Raw genomic sequence first — 18811 nt, 5'->3', positions numbered from 1 at the left:
AGCCAGTTTTTGGTTAAAAATAACGCTGCCCCACGCACGTTACTCGCCTGACCTGGCTCCGTGCTACTTTTTCTTGTTTTCACGCATGAAAAGGGGCATGAAAGGACGGCGATTTGAAAACATTGAAGACATCAAGAAAAGAACGAGACAGGAACTTGTAGCCATCTCTAAAGATGAGTTCAAACAATATTTCGAACAGTGGAAGCACCGCTGGGACAAATGTATTACTTGTAATGGAGACTATTTTGAAGGCGATAAGGTTGTTTTGTAAATCTTTGTAAATATATAGCATTTAAAAAATAATTCCGGTTATTTTTAGGTACCCCCTTGTAATACTAGTCTCTGTAGAAGCATACGAACTTAGTCCACTTAATATTTTGCTGTAGTTATGAATGGAATGCATTTTTCATGTATGTTTATAGATATTTATTATTAATCTGTTTGTAAAGGTTTTAGATTCGGTTTTATTCATTGTAATCTTCCACTGTATTGTCCATTTTTCTATTTTATTGATTGATACCCGTAGTTTTTTTGCCGCTTCCTCTTGGTTATTTTCTACTTATAATATGGCAGTATCGTCTGTAAACGTTTCTAATTTCTAATTTAGGCATGTATGATTGAAAAGTAGTAATGATTGTTCTGAATTTGGATTTATGTTGGCAAACAAAAACAACAAAGTTGGAGCTAGAACAATAACAGAATATAAAGTTAGGAAAGTAAAAGAAAAACCTGAAATATATAATTACTAACAATACCACTCTAATTTTATCACGTAAATAAACATTTTAGTATCCACTACACTCTATGATCAATGGTGCCTGTTTTTTTGTTGCATGTATTTATGATTTTGGATGCGATTCAAATATCGTATAAATCTGTGAAATGTGTATCCAGTGAAGAGCCACCACACGCTTTTACACGAACCCCAAAAAAATAACAACTATTACAAAAGAGATTTCGGCACAAATGGTTTAGAAAATATTGACTTGTAGGGTCGGAAATAATACAGACGGGAATCGACGAGATCCCTAAAACATTTTCATTGCGGGGGTTGTAAACGATACCAGTAAGCGTTTATACCAGGTTTATTCAGTACATATTGAAGTCAATAAAAATTATATAATGGGGAAAATACCATTCAAGTAGTCAGAACGATGTGAATCGTTTTAAAACTATCGTGCTCAAAATTATATGGCCCATGAACTGTCCATTGAAAAATTGATGTTTTGAACAAAATTGGGAAGATTTTATACTAAGAGTACTTGACATGTGTAGATAGGTGTTGATAAAACAATGTGTTACCTTTTTATAATGTCAATCTCTGTTGTAAACAACTAACTTTATTTTTATCTTATTATTCAGAATATAGAATTTGTTTTTCTATATCTTTTCTATATATATTTAAAAGTAATGAATCAGTACCTTTTATCAGTTGATTCCAATATTACGTTTGCTATTGATGTCAAAAAAACCTCAAGATAAATGTTCAATACAAAATATATAGGCCTCACATCCATTGCGGATGATATCCGCCATTTCGGGCGCTCTGTGCATTCATTTTTCGTCTGTTATAGCTTCTTTCACCTCGTTATTGATCTTGTGGTTCATTAACCTTCTTAGGTATCCTCCATCGGTTTTGACAGGTCTCACTATCTTAATAGAAATCTTTCTCTTCATTATTCGAAGATCCTCCTCGACCTTCCCGACAAACAATTATTTCGGCACCATATGCAATTCCTGCTCTGTAAATGTTATGTTTGTGCTCAGCTCTGTACTCTTTACGAACCTCACATACCCCAAGTATGTTCTATATGCCGCTCTGATTGATATCCTCCCTCTATTTATTTGTCCTTATCTTAGTCATCAACATGTACTTTGTTTTTTGAACACTCACCTTCAACCCCATGTCACCGGCTTTTTCCATCAAATGCATTACTCATTTTCCTAAGCTTTTCTTCATCTTTGCCATAAGTGCCAGGTCATCAGCATATATATGTTGAACAAAGTCGTTGAGAGATCGTCTCTCAGTCTAACACCTCTTTGTACTGGAATCACTTTTGTTAGCCAATCCTTTGTCAAAATTTTGGCCGTACAGTTATTTATCGTCATATTTCCCAATTTAATAAGCTTTAAGATCTTTTTTTCCTTTCAATACAATAACAATAATAAAATGATACAAAATCAATGTACAAAATTGAGTTGGATATTATTTTTTATTGAAATTCTCTTTTATTTCGTTTTTGATTGAGAAGACCTAAGACGTACTTTTGTGAAAACTAGCAGACCATCTGCGGATCTTATTATGAGTCATTTAAATAAAACGTTAGTTCAATTTTGTTTTTGTATCGAAACGTTGAAGTCACACTTGCAAAAGCTTTTTTTATATACTTCAAGTTACACTTTATCTAATAGTTTTTTGAGTACAACCCAGATTCAAGAAGAATTTGCAAATGAGTTCGGATAAATTATTGGTTTTTGTTGATTTATGCAATTATTTTGATATATTCATGAAATTATTTAAAATCCACGAGTAATATTCAGTTTTATCAAGAATTCATATAAGTCTAGTTATTTGTTTTTCGCTGTTTGTTTTCTTCTTTCCCTACTTTAGTTCTTTCCACTTCTGTGAAAGTTCGATAGAGATTCAATCCTAAATATATTAACAAAACGATTTGGAAACCACGTGTTATATTTAGTTTCATCAACAGGTTTTGATTGGGTCTGAGCTCTTTTTCTATTTATCAATAATATTACCAATTTGAAGTGTTTATTGAATATATTAAGTGTACCTTGGATAATTGTCTTATTATACATTTATTGCCTAAAGATTGTAACGTATGTATTGCGTAAAAAATTAAACTAGAACTACATTCTTCTGTGATTGATTGCAATGAGTCAAAAGACTGAATAATATAAATTGTAATCCTGGTATGAGAAAATTGTGAATAGCCGAAAAACGGTGCAAAATAGAGTACATTATTGTTCTACATGAGTGCCTAGCTGGTTATCTTGCTGTTTTCACAGATTTTATGCGATTTAGTTGAAGAAAATATTTATTCTTTCGCAAAGGAATATCGGAGGGAAAATATTTATCCTGAAAAAAGGGAAAAAAAAAATTTTCACATATAAAATGTTTAGTTTCCACTACTATGCATATAAATGTATTAGTTATTGTTATAGTTGTTAGCAATTAGATAGTGATGCTTCAATACAAATTGCTTTATGTAATGAAGACCTGAATAATCAAGGCTCCGATATTTGATCGGCTGGAAAGTACCTATGTACGCACATATAAGGCTGACATAATGTGGTCGTTTATACTCCAGATAAATCCTGATGATCTATTATATAAACACCAAACGCAAAGTATACAAGTTTACGGTGTTTTTTTCTGGTCCTGTCCGCTTGGTAGAAACCCGGCATTGTAGATTTCAAATGTAAGAATGTACTGTATAAAACGCATGAAGTGGCCGATTTTGAGGATCTAATCTGACAAAATCTTTTCTGAACTTTCTTATTTTGCTAAATTTCTCTAGACAAGTTATAAAAAAACTCTACATACCCTTCATGTTCAAATTGTTGCCTCATCTTAAAAATTTCGCTCTACCTATGGATTACATTACCTAAGGGATTTATTTGATCTAGATATCCAGTAGATGAATAGGTATTTACATAACCAGGGCGGAAAGTGCTGCGTTTTCTCCCGTGGATAGTTTGATACCCAATGCGAAGACGAAGGGAAGAAACGTATTTTCCTCTTGAAGTTTGTATATAGATTTTTCTACTACATCTCAACAAGAAATTGGTGGAACTTATATAGCCGTCAAATGAATAATTATGTAGTATTATAAATTCAAGTTTCGGAAGTTAGGACTTTTTTATCGAAAATTCCCTTCTCTTTAACGAGCTTTCTTCAAAATTATTAACTATTAATATTTTTCTAGTTATTAAGCAGAAAAATTTTTCTAGAGGTGATTTCGAATCACTCATATTTTTAGAACCTATTCTTCATGTTTTTGAACTTGTTGACTAGACTATAAGTCATATTTAACAAATAAGGTTATGCTTGATATCATTAATGAAGCATTACCTACTTTTGGTATTTTAATTTTGTAACTAAACATGAAGGAGTAATTGCAACGATTATTTTTCATTTTGACAACAAACACCTGTTTGTTATAAATTCTGTCAATACACAAAAATCTGAAACGTAGTTTAAAATTTCGAAAATTTAGAAATGAGTTCAAGGGAAGCCAAAGATGTGAGTAAAATAACCTGGCTGAAGAGGCGAAATTTGTGGCATTGAAACCAACATAGATATGGGATATGACCAGGAGGAAATTGAGCATTAAAGGTCGAAAATTCCGTAAAGTAGTAGAAAAATTATAAGTGTTTTTTTGAAATTGCATTTAACTTCATTATAAACAATTTTGCTTGACTTGTACTTATTATTTGACAAAGTTTGTTTATTATTATTATCACAAAAGTTATAAATTCACTATTTATGTGAATTTCAAAACAGAAATGGATAGTGATGATTATGTTGAGGTGTATATTATACCACTACTCTAATTTATTAGTATGTAGAACAACGGCCATCTGATCTGCAAATCTACGATATTTTCAAATTATTCCATGCTAAGAGCTATATTTGATTCGAAAAATATATTGAAATTACATCTTGAAATGACGCGATTTCCTGAAGCGTTGAGATGACAACCAAGAATCGAAGAAGGCAAACGTTGTTTCATATAGAAAAAATTAAACGTTTATTATGTCGGGTTTCCACCAAGTGGACAGGACAAACACAAAACTGTCCATTTGAACATAAATTTCGAACAGTTTTGTTTTGGAAGTGTTTCAACACTGTTGGGTCTCCAATGGACTGTGAGTTTGCACCAGTCATGAACAGAAATCAATAAAAGTGCTATGTTTCCTTCAACATTTATCCAGTTTACATGGAGACACTGGACGCGCAGTTGTGAAAATGTAAATAACATTAGAAGTATTTATTTATATACAAATGATAAAAAAAAATTACGCTTATGTAGTGGGCTTGGTTGGCATCCCGTAATCATTAACAATGTCTGTAGCCCCTCAATAAGGTTTGATGTTTCTTCCGTCCAAGTATTTTACAAATGCATATACGTGTTTGTAGGTGTATTTTGATATAATAAAATAAATAACTTATATCAGACATTTCGATTTGTTCCCTTCACGCACCAAGTCTAACTACCACTAAATCACAACAACGAAAATAAAAACAAACTGGTTTTAATTTCATGGACGTTTACACCAAGCTGAATAACATTCCTAGAACACGTGGACCCTTTAAAGTTACCTACATTCGTCGGGACACTGTTTCTGTTCGTAAAAACTCTATTTACGGACCTAACAAGTTCAGAAAATGCTTCAAAAGCTCTAGAACAATCCGCGGACTGTCACAAACGGACTGAGTTAATATTTTGTAGAAATCGGCCATTATATTTCAAATGTAAGAATTTATTATATAAAACCCATAAGTGGCCGATTTTGAGGATCTAATCTCAAAAAATCTTTTCTGAACTTCTTCATTTCAGTGAAGCTCTTTCGATAGCATATACGATAACTAAGTATGGATAGATAAGCGATAATAAGATTTGCGATGTGGCTTAATAACTACTTTTTGAAGTTTCCCAAAACGTTAGAAGGCGTCTTAACGTTGCAATGAACCGCATAGGAATAGCTTCAAGTTTAGAAGTGAAGCAATCAGATCTTGAAAGTCTCTAAACACGCTGAAAACACAGAAATAATCGATATTACAATAATTATACGTTCAGCATTAATAAAATAACTGATTAATTATTATATATCCATTTATTATATAATAAAGTAACAAATATCACTCGAGCAATCTAGAATTATCGATTATTATTCTATATTCGTAGCCCAACAAAATCCATAAAAATCATACGAGCTACGTATCATTTATTATGGATTTTGTTAACCTATGTGCTAAAATTTTCTAACATGGTTCAGTTTCACGATAAACATTATGAATGTCTAGAATTACCATAAACCTAATATAACCACCTGAAATTCAGTTTAAATCATATAAAATAACGCTGCTAGTCGGTAATCAAATATTAAATATCTATAAATACATACTTTGAACTCGTTTTAGGGAAATTCGTTGTATTTGTTTTGGATAATGAGACATTTTGTGAAATGTGATATTATTCCCTTTACTAATCTCTCTCGAAATAGAATTTATATTCCCTCTACATTTGCTGGTAAATATATAGGAATTATATTTCTCATACTACTTGCAATTATTAGATACCAATAGCAAAATTCTAAATATAGCTGCATACGAGGTCTGGCTATTCAATAACGAGATTTGTTACGAACAAGGGTTTTAGTATAAAAATTAATCTACATTCGAATGTTGCCCTTCAATATGCTCCCCTTCGCCACACACCTTTCCATACGTTTTATCCATTGATCGAAGTAGTGCTGGAAGTCTTCTTTTGTGAAGCCCTTTAGGATCTCTACCGTTTTTGCTTTCAAATCGGGCACCTTCCAAAGGAGATTTTTTTTACTTTTTCTAACCTTTCAGGGAAATCTGAGCAGATCCGTTGACGCAAGAGCTTTTAGCACCTACTTCGCACAGTCTTTTGTCATGTGTAATTCCTCGTGTAAATTTTTTTTAACCGTTTCTTTATCGGAGTTTACAGCCTCTGCAATCATCCGAATGCACATTTCGGAATTGAAACAGTCTAAAGCGCTTACACCACTCGAGGCCTGTTGCAACAAGACCGCTACTGCACAAATATTAAATACTGACGGCAACGTGTTTTGGGACGTGCCTAGAAAAGAGATTTGGATACTCAACGTATTACTCGTTTTTTATCCCATCCATCTAGTCGCCCTCTAGGCTTGTTATTTAATAGTAATATCTCGTATATTCACATTCGTATATATATGGTCAGACCGTTTCTCTAAAGAATGTTAATGTTGCAACAAATAATAAATTCATATCGACATCATCAATGGTTCATAATTGTAAAAAGAGTGCATTTTCTGTTGAACGGTTTCGATTCTATTGTATCTCCTCAGTATTTCGAAATATCTGATCCTAATTTAAATCAGTAACAGCCAGCACTACTATTTAATTCGTGTAGTTATACACGCACCAGCAGACGATCTCTGGCATCGTCTTTCCATTAAACCAGTCAGTTGAATATTGCAAGCCAATAATATAAAATAGTATTTAATACAGATATTATTATGCTTCTCTCCTTGAAATTGCGAGCCATTAAGCTCTTTTCACAATGTCATGTCGATCGACACGTTCGTTTCATAATTTAGTTTACTTATAATTGAAAAAATGAGTGATGAAGAAGATGTTGTGGCGGCTGCTACTGCAATTATCATTGCCACAGTTGGTAGCCAGCTAGACCGCCGTCGTCGCTCAAGTCAAACTAAGGTCGAAGCGATACGTCCACACTTCTACTTTCGATTCGTCTGCCTTTGATCGGGAGCGACCTGATTCGGGTTCGGTTCGACTCGACACGACATTGTTCCACAAAGTTAAATGGTGTCGATCGATATAGTGTGGACATAGCTTTAGAGATGCCTTCGAGCAGATGTAATTCAATATTCGCTCATGGTCATAGCGTATTCAAAACAAATATAAAAATTATATATGTATATATCAAAATCACTAAATTTGATTTCATGTATATTTGATTTTTTTCGATATCCTATGAGCTATAAAAAAGATGAATGAATATACAAAACAGACTTGACGTTCGAGAGATTCTCACTTCTGTGAGCTTTGTCATTCTCTCTTCGAAAAATGCTTCCTCCAATAATGGGAAATGAATTGTGATGGTTTTTTTAGCTCTAGGTCAGTTTGAAAGTGGTTCTCTGCCAAACCACTCAGTTCAGAAAAAAGATAATAGTCACTCTGCGATAGGCTGACATTAAATGTTCGAAAATGTCTCATTGAAATTGTAGAGGCAGCTATTGGGTTGTAAAAGCGGGCATTGTGAATCATAATGATTCAGCATGCTTCTTCGTTCGTATTGAATTGCTTTACGTATGCGTCGCATTTTTTGCACGTCGTGATCATTGAGCATTATCAATCAAGTCAACATTCACGTATTTTCGACACAATGCTCAATAAACATACATTATCGTATGAATGTTGATAGTTTATAGTTGAAATAGAAAAATTTTGATTATCTCTATCCATCAGACCAGAATTTATTCAAACAGAGAATAATAGAGGAGATAAAGCTCAGGCTGATATAGTTGATATTCACAACAAACAAATAGGTTTGTACAAATTTACATTACAATTACACTGTACTAGAATGGGTTATGTCATGTATGTAATTATAGACTGATTTGTTGTTTGTTGTAGGTTTCGTCAGTATAACTTTTAAACCTCTTCGCTCAGGGTCGTTCTGAATCTGAAGAAATCACGATTTAAACTTAACTCATTACAACTCATTACAACAGTGGACGACAAACATCAGAAAAGGGAGAAAGATGGAATTCAATTTTCATATATCAAGTAAATCACTTTGAAAATGTAATTTGGAACTGAAACATCAAAAATATTATATACATACAATATGATATGTTGCTCGTAGTTCCCTTCAGTTCATTTTCTAGTTCCTACGTTCCATTAATGACAATAAATTTTCCTATCACGATAGAGAACCAAATCACACAATTTTGAAATTAATTTAACTGTCAGTGTTACCAATACTCATTGCAAAAATTTGATACCGTTAACTATATATTTTTTGCGTTAAAAGCTAAACTTGCCCACGACAAGATTATGGATACTAATTAGATACAACATGAAAGCTATTTACACGTTTAAAATTGGTATTATAATTTATTTTTGGTAGTTCATAAACAAGTTTTCTTTTTCCCTTTTAAAATTTTATAACACAAATTTCTCTTCAAAAACGCAAATCACTGTCATCATCAAGTATAATTAAATAATTAGTTACCGAAAAAATTACAAATTATACGCGCACCATAAGATGCTATCGAAGATCCCATCTTTTACTTCCAATTTTTAGAACAGAATCCGGAGCATTATAGGCGATGTAAAATGCAAATTAGTTGAATTACGGAGAACGTCTATATATTAAACGTACTCTCGGGGAGATTTAAGGATTTGGAATATTTAAATTTTTTTTGAGGAGGGCATTGTTACTTTGATGAACATAGTTCGAACAGATTCTCTATACCTATGCACTCAATGACAAACAAATATATTATCTACATCCAATAATTCATCAAATTTACAACCAACTGTCAACGTCTCTACCCCAATGGGATTTTGTGAACATTATCTGCATACCATCTAATATAAGTATAACCTGAAATGAAATCGCGAACAAAGCTGCAAATTTAATGAGTTTTTAGCAAAAAAAATGTCTATTTCTTTCAAATCATGAAATCATAAAGCCTCCTATATTATGAAACAGGCAAAACCACGGGAACTAAGGAGACTACTTCGATTTAAAGCCTCATTCTCCCATCTACTATATTACCTCTAATGACTAAGAAAAATGTAATTACGAGTTCAGCAAGACAAAAAAATATTTTGGAAAGTTGTCTACAGAACAAAGAAACAAAGACATTTTATTTACATAATTATTTTCATTTTCAACTCCAAGTCTACACACTTAAATCGTCGATTTTTTAATGAAATTTCATTTTAATAAGTGAAACTAAAAACAGGAAAAAGCAACTGGGGGCCAGTTCTAGTAAATACGGTGGATAATCAGCCAATTCGAAGTTCAATTTTTGTCATCAGATTTGGGAACAGCTCCATTTTCATGTCCTTGCCAACCTCACTAACTTCTGTATCACTTACATTAGCATGTGCCCAAAAATTTTCGTACCAATATTTGACTGTTGTTAATTTAATAATAACAAAACAGAACAGTATTAAAAAAAGACACTACTGACGAATATAGATATGTCTAAGGCTGTTTATGTACGAATTAATTAATTCACAATAAAATTTGGCTTTTGCGAAGAGATCTGTTACATAAGCTAATCAAAATAATAAATAATAATTTGTAAGCCTTGTTTCCGGCAGTTAACGTGTTAAGTTCGGCATTAAAAAGTATTAACAAATCAGTATAACATTAGCCCAATCCGTATATATATGAGTATAAATGCAGAGAAATAAGTCTTATGTTAACAACTAGACATTCTGCAGCTTATATCAGAAACCAATATAATAAACGAAGTCAAAAAGTCCTATAAAATCTGGTGAGTGATGGCTGCAAGATCCAACTCGTTCGGGTGCCCGGTCACTCAAGCAACGACGAGGCAGACTGACTCGGCAGACTGGGATCAACGAACTAACCGATGGGCCCACGGTCTACTCGCTAAGCAGGCTGTATGGAGATGGCTAGAGACACCTGGCACAAGAAAAGCAAAGGTACATATAGACCTCATACCAAATAACTACTCGAACTAAGCACACCATGGGCATTACGGATCACCGGAGTGGCGTTGGTACATGGAGGATGATGAAACCCCAGAGCACGTCATCCCTAACTCTCTGCCATTACCTCTTCATTCTTCTGAAATCACATTACAAAAGCCATTTTTCAAAGCTTTGGAACTGAAAGTAAACGGAAGAAGTGAAATGAAGTGAATATCATAACACAGTTCGGCAACAATTGCCGAAGGCGCATTAACGTGAGAGAAAAACTGTTTTTCAATTAATACGGTTATTTATTCTCAAGTTCTCCATCAAAATATAGCAGCAAATCAGCTAAATATTTCTAAATAATCATTAAGGATTGCACTTTTGGAACATATATCACCCTGTGGAAAATGTGAATTCTCTACAAACAGTGGAATCGCCAAAAGTTCCACCAATATCATAAGGGTTATTATATATATGGAACACTGAAACATCATTAGCTGAACCAATTGATCAAGTGATTAAGTTTTTTAGTTTGCTGCCTTCTTAACTTGACATAAAATTTGCTTTCAATATTGTAAACTTTTTTTAATTATATTATTAAGGCTAGTACAGAGCGGGACACGAACTGTTGCCCACACGTTGAAGGTGTTGGAAACATTGTTGTTGGATACACACTGAGATCAATGATGGTGAAAACTGTTACTGCTTCAGTCAAACGGAATACATTATCAAAATCATATGCATAGCATATCTACACCTAGTGAAACCATACAGTCTACAGTTTAGATAAGCTATCGAAGATACTGCCTCTCGTGTTTCGTGTACAGACTAAGCGATGTTTTCCATTTTATGTGGAATACATTATGTTGCCGTGTATTCCGTCATCTTGTGCGAGTTGTTGGAATACATGTAGACAACAGTTTTGTATGTCGGTCAGTACTAGTATTTATTTAATGTATATTATATTGTTACATACATTATTCTAATGTCAATAACCTACAGTTGAAGAAAAACATAAATTTCAATAAAAATAATTTCTTTTCATCGTATTTTCAACAAATTTGTTTGTACTTATCAAATAATATGCTGTAATTATGTCAAATATAAAAGAAGTACCTTTGCAAGACAGATAACTAGCATAAAGAAAAATAGAGGAGTTGAGTAAATTTCGTTTTGACAAAAAATGTCGCAATATTTCAAAAATCATGGGCGGAACACCTGAAATCAGTTGATAGCAAGATCGCAACTCGACTATCAAAGTTATTATCATATAATTCCAGTGGTATCATTAAATCTCATACAGAAAAAAACTTGTAACTATGTACGACATTTTCATCTAACCAATTGTATTGTCCTCATAGTAGAGCAACTTACCTCTACATCTCTAGTTTTATTTAAAATCTTATTTTCATCCTGCTTCTCTTCTTTTGGAAAGAATAATTATAATTTTCATTATTTCTGGAAAAGTGTACATGGATTTTAATTAGTAAAGTTCTACGACAAAATTTGTTCCACTCACAAACAAAGTTTTCCAAATCAAAATTGTTCCCTTCCGTTTCGTTTTCGGTTAACCGAATAGTATAGTAAATCTTCATATATTACCCACCGAAATTTTTATATTTAAACGAAGATTCGAAAGTATTTCCAAAAAAAAAAAAAACTATATATTAACATAAATTTCCTTTGCAACAGATCCTTAAAGGTGAATGAAACACTCTGTGTAAAATCATTTTGTAAAGATATTATTGCGGTCCAACGCGTATTCACAATTCGTATATGTTACGGCCATTTCATTGGAGGAAATGTTTAAAATACCTGACATAATTTAACACTGAATTGTCCCGATAGAAATCTCGAAACATTTACCAGCTAATATACCATATAAATTATTTTCCATAAGATCATATCTTCAACTTGTACTGTTTCGCATGCACTTCATTTCTTTTTTGTTTAGGTAAATATTTTATAATTTTGTAGAGTAGGTGCCTTGGAAAGAAACACAGGCGAGAATAAAGTACATTAGTTTAAGGTATTGTTTTTCTGCTTGCAGCTCTTAAATTAGTTTCTTGACACCTTCCTTATAATTATCATATTTTTTAACTTTCTCTTTCTTTGGAATTAGAAATCTGCCAGGTTAACTAGTCTATTCACACTGAATATATTGAAATATATATTTCTTGAAATTTATTTGAACGTATTGAAGAAGAATGTCAGCTGAAAAACTATCACGGGCATTTATAGATCTGTGAAAATCTAACAATCTAACTTGGAGACATAAAATTTCACTAACACTAATAGGTTGGAACATAATTGTTAATTCGTTCATAGATAACTTTTTGACACAACGTAACTTTGTCAGGCCAAGTGGTTCAATATATACTAACGACAAACTAGAGAACGGTACTCCTCAAGGATCCTCACTAACCACAACACACAAGTGTTTATATCTCACGAAGAAAAAAAACTAAATACGTCCTATTCGTCCAGAGACAAACAAGTCCAGAATTAACGATAGGTAAGGGTAAACCAAATTTTACGATATCAAATTTTTGGGAACAATTTTCGATGAAAAACTTAATTGGAAAAAACTTAATATCTACAGAAGCACTGTTAGACTCAAAATAGAATACGGCTCTAAGGATTTCCACACCGCAAAGAAAAGCTACATAAAACCCGTGGAAATATTAAAAAATAAGGCTCTGAGAATAGTTATAGGTGCGTTCCAAACAACCCCCAAAGACAGACTATGCTAACTTCTTGGAGAAATACCATTTATATGTAGAACTGAACATTTATCTCTGTCTAATTCAAAAAAATTTTGGCTCTTCCTAACCATCCATATTATGAAAAATGTCCCCTGATTCAATCCAAGCAACCTTTCTCGAAATATCAGCATCATCATCGTCATCAAGCCTTTCAATCCTTATATCGCTTTAACCTTTAAGCCTTTTACTCCTAGTTTTCTATTTTTGTTTTCTTTAGAATTTATCGTTCGTATTGGCTGCTTTTGTTATTATTTTCTATTCCTTTCGGTTCAGGCATTTTGTCCGCCAGTTTTCTATATTATGTGCTCTTATGGCCTTCACTATTTCGTTTCTCCAAGTCTTTATCGGCCTGCCTCTTCTCTTTGGCCACAATGAGATTAATTGCGTTATTCTTGTTATGTTTTGACTTTTTATAGTTCTCATTATCTTTCTCTCGGTTTTTTGAGTTCTTCTTCTTCCCTTTTGTTGATTACTGTTGTTTCCATCGCATACGTGATTACTGGTCTTATTAGGGTTTTGTACATCTTTATTTTGTTTTGTTTGGTTATGTTTTTGTTTTAAATAGGTTTTTATTTCTTCCATAGGCTTGATAGCCTTTTGGTTCACTTTCCTTTATCCTGTCTCTGGTTGTTTGTTCCATCGTTATTCTTGGATAGTTAAAAGTCGATATTGTTTCAAAATTGTATTTATTAGTTTTCACCCTATTTTCATATATTTTGTTTTTTTTTGCATTTATTTCCAACCTCTTGATGATACAGTTAAAAGGTATATAATAGAAATCAATTACAGTTTTCCGTTTGAAGAATGAGTTCAAAAGGATATGGAAAACATACGAGACATCAGAAGCTCCGTACACATCAAAAAATGAAGATAATCATTTAGTTGGTTCGTTAGTAATTGGAGCAACTGTCACACAAGTCAGTGTGGCAGTTCCGGTAATCAGAAAAGTCTTGTGTATACACAGGCGAAATATATGCTGTACATCAGGCTGTAGATTACAAAATGAGTAATCCAAAACCGAACCACAATATGCTCTGATCCACTCAGCGCCATAAGATCAATCCAACAAATATATACCAACTGCCCTATAGCACAACAAATCCAACAATTTTTCAACAGCCTATGTTCCTTCGCATGTTGGATTGGACGGCAGCCAGTTAGCCCATGTGGCGACATCATTGGATATAGAAATATCTCAAATATATACCCACGGGAATGTTAACAACTTTCCAGCATTTAATGAAGGAAGAGATCCAGAAAGAATGGAATAATGAACAAAATATTCTCAAAAACCTTAAGTCACAATTAATAGATCCTTAATATCCAGTCGGCTAGAGCAAATATCAAGACTCAGACTTTGCCATTGCCAAAGAAAACCGTCCTAAATGTAATAAATACGAGGTGAGATTGAACTTCGAATATATCGTAGAATGTCCATAATTCTATCAACAGAGAAAAAAAAACAAAATCTTTAGTATATTGAACAAAAATCTAATAACTCTAAAACAAATACAAAGAACAATACAATACCTGAAAAACATATAATTATGTGTAGTAAATGTTTTATGTGAAAGATTATAATAGTAGTAGTTTATAATAGAATTAAGTAAGGTTGAGTGCTAATAACCTTTAGCGGGTTAGTACAAAAAAAAACAAAAAATGGAATGACAGCTTGATACTATTATGAAAATTTCACGACAAATTAGATAAATGTATACCCAACGGATAATAAAATAGTAAGACATAATTGTCAGGAAAATCTACAAAATATTTTTGAACTATTTTTTATTATACAAAATCAATTATACATTTAGTCTTGGGCCATTAAGGTTATTCACAACTCTGTTGTAAAGGTTTATTTATTACAAAATACCAACTGCTTATCTTTATTATTCCCCGCAAAAAAAAGTTGTATGGTTGTGGATGATTTTTTTAACATTATTTGATATTATAAAGAAAAATTCAATTCGACAATCAGTTTTAAGAAATAAATGCACTCTATTCTTGAATAGGATAATTATCCAAATTTATGACCCATACTTAGAAGTAAGCATTCTCCCTAATAAAACTATAATCTTATGTTTTGGAAATAAATAAATAATGACGTTTTCATTAGACTAGTAACTTCAGTTGAATAATAAAATTCTTGTACATGTATTCTAAAAGCTATTTAGTCATCGATCTGTTTTCCTATTATCTTAGGCCTGACTCACAGTCATAATCAAGATCAATTTTTGGATTATAAATTTTAGTATCAATTATTACAACTATAAATTTGACTCTATTTTAACGGCTGTTATATAATATAATGATTATCTACTAATATTTGTATATTTCTTTACAGTTGTTGTTTTGGACACGACGGGTGAGGCCTCACTCGATTGGACGCGGTACCCATATGGACCCCAGGCAAACACTCCAGGGGTGAGTGGTTTATTTGTTTATTCTAATGCACTATTAGACCTTTATCCTATTTTTCAAATGAATTATTATTCTAGTGATGTAAGAGTCTTTTTTATCACGAGGGTTACTACTTGAGTTTTGAGATATGGCAACACTGATGTGAATATGTCAAATCTGACATTGAATCGTGAAGTTTGAGATTTTGAATGGTGAACGTACTTAGAACGTGGTCTCATATGAGTGCTATTTGAGCTGTTTTTCAGATACTTGAAACATTCATCTTGTCAAAAAATGGAATCAAGTTTTCGTGTGTGCGTGACTTTCAACGTGGATTAAACCAACAGCAGTGTGTCGATCAACTATCTTCGATTTTTGGTGATGAAGTACCATCTCGAGTTACCTTGTTTTGCTATTTTTCCGAATTCAATCGTAGTGTTCTTTCGCTACAGGATGAATTTCGTGAATGTCGTCCAAATCGGCTGTTATACCAGAAAACATCTGTGCATAAAATGATATTGCAAGAGCGTCATGCGACATATCGTGAGATTAAGGTATAATTGGGAATTAGTTCCACTCGCATCCATTCAATATTGCATAAATATTTGGCTGCCAGAAAAATTTTTTCGCGTAGGAATCCGCATAATTTGACAATCCCTCAAAAAAGCCCGTGTCGATTGATGCACAGAAATACTGAAAAAATTCAATCTCGGTACATCAAAAGACGTCTATAAGATCGTGACAAGAGACGAAACATGGATCTATGCATATGAATCCAAAACTAAACAATAATCGACTGTATAGTCAAAACTAGGCAAAGAAGTTGTTATTTGCCAGAAGGATTCGAAAAAATCAGGGAAACCAATCGCAGAACAGTAATCATTCTCCACCACAACAAAACGTTTCTGAATAGTCAACACAATCAAAACAGTCTTTGTTTGGCACTCAATTATTTCTTATTATTTCCGAAGATCTAAAATGAATTGCGAGTGCAACGTTTTTCTACACCTGAAGAAGCGGTTGATGCGTTCAAATCTCATGTTGTGGATGTACCTTCTTCAGATTGATCTTGATGGAGAATATTTTGAAAAATAATCCATATCCAATTATAAATATTTGTTTTTCTTTGTCTATGTCAAAACTTAAGTAGCAACCCTCGTATTTAATGTAAATTTTGAAATGAAAACAGACGAAATTGTAACGTAATGATTAGTCGACATAGCTGCGAAAAAAAATATTGCTCTCAGTAATAATAATATTTGCCTATACGGCAAATATCAAGATCCACATTATGATTCAAAGTTGGAATCTTTGGTGATTCGTTTTCCTTTGCAATTGTGACATTACAGCACCTAAACCAACTATAAATTGTGTAAAATTTCCGCAATGTATGTCCCTAACAGGATATTGAACCTTGGCGACGCATATCTAACCATTACATATTTTTTTAAATCAATGTCCTATGTAGAAGGATTAAACGAAGTGTTTTGTTTTACGATGATTAGGTATTCCAATAATCCCTTAACATGAAAATCTATTTAGTGATACAATTCAAATAAATGATATGAAAAGTTAATTCCTCTGCACCAAAAAAACAAAAAGTAAATTATATTCACACTTTGTTATTTTAAGAAAAAAATGTATCCACTTAAAAATTACTATCATACACACTATCATATGCCGTAACCACACTGGCCGCTATTCGTTCTAAACATATTTTTCGAGAAAACTAATTGCTCCTAGACAAGGCCAATTTGTTATGTTAAAAATCTTTAGAATAGATATCGTAAGTCGGTGTGTCAGTATAAAAATAACTAAGCTTCATAAAGGGATCAGTTGGAAAAGTTATGAAGGATATTTCCGGATTAAAATGGCCTCTGGTGATGGTTTTAAAATTGATTGGAATTTTTTTTATTAGAGGGTGGAAATTAGAACGTTCGTTATTGATTGCTTCGGACTAATGTTATTCATTCTAACGCGAAATAAATAACTACAGTTGTATCCGTAGATTCAAAAAAATTAATATGATGGTTTGTTTGCATTTATTATAAGCTATAGGATCAATACCGCAAGTTATATCCTACTAAAATAAAAGAAAGTGATTCAGAGTACTGAATATAAAAGGACAGATTCAGGTAAATCAGTTTGTATTCATTTAGTTGCATTATAGATTCTAGATGTTTAATAATTGTTATTGAACAGTTATCAACAATTTACCCTCTCACGCAGATTTTGCACTGAAGTTTAATACAAATAAGCTCTTTTTATACCGAAAAGTGAAAAAAAAACAAATCTCTATCCCTAATACTGCTCATGAAAATAAATAGTAAGGATATAAATAACTTCTAATAAATCATTTACCCATCGCTCTACCAGGGTAGAAAGGATTCTAACATATGACTACGACCCGATTAACTCGATCAGTTTTCGAAAAGCAATGAACGTGATCCGGGTTAGTTTCCGAACTTTCAGATCTTGATTGGGTCAACCCGATCACAGTTTACGGAAAATCCTAAACAGATCTTAAGAACGTATTGATGCCTGGTTTACTTTTGGTCTCTTAAGAAGATATATGGATTATCAAAACGCGCGTCAGACAGTGCTAATGTTAGTGTTGAAGTAGTTATAAGCAGTAAGCATAAAGGGTTGAAAAAATTTCCACGAAGTATTGATGACTGGGTAGTATAGGCCTCAAGCAATTGTATTGATAGCAAATGATACGCTTTCTGCCTCTTACATAAAGTGTATGTTTGTTGTTGTCATTTAATACAGACATCATTCATAAATACTTTGAAAACAAAATCCATGATTACAGTTAAAACAATTTAATGCGTGAAACTATTGTCGCTTTTAGGGTAGCGTACCCCAAAGGGAACGGTATTAAAAGTTGAGACAGTACCTCTTCAAGGACTCTCATGAAGTTGTATGGTAAATACACAGATATCGTCAAAGTGCATGTTGCAACACCATTTCAATAGTGTCATAAGCTCATAAATTGTCAAAACAAAAACGATTGTAAATGAAATGTTTTCTGGATTAGTTAATTCGGAACTTAGGCGTACCAAATGCGGTGCACACATAATTTAAACATATTTTTACTGATTAGTGATGTAAAATGTAATGTAAAATCTACAAACAGCTTTAAAAAAATTTTTCAATGATATGGCATTACTGTTGATGTTAATTTCGT

The 18811-nt window shown here is 32.7% G+C and overlaps 1 protein-coding gene across 8 annotated transcripts in view; it reads left to right on the top strand.

Annotated features, from left to right (window-relative positions):
* LOC130894914 (ephrin type-B receptor 1-B) overlaps window positions 1-18811 on the top strand; it is a 774934-nt gene that overhangs the window by 565723 nt on the left and 190400 nt on the right. For all 8 annotated transcript variants that reach the window (XM_057801952.1, XM_057801950.1, XM_057801951.1 and 5 more), the window contains exon 3: window positions 15566-15645. In XM_057801952.1, the coding sequence (XP_057657935.1) occupies window positions 15566-15645 (80 nt within the window). The remainder of the gene's footprint in view (window positions 1-15565; window positions 15646-18811) is intronic.

Source organism: Diorhabda carinulata, chromosome 6, assembly GCF_026250575.1.
Source record: "Diorhabda carinulata isolate Delta chromosome 6, icDioCari1.1, whole genome shotgun sequence".
Taxonomy (NCBI): domain Eukaryota; kingdom Metazoa; phylum Arthropoda; class Insecta; order Coleoptera; family Chrysomelidae; genus Diorhabda; species Diorhabda carinulata.
The sequence above is the reverse complement of the archived record's forward strand: the minus strand, read 5'-3'. Positions and strand labels throughout refer to the sequence as shown.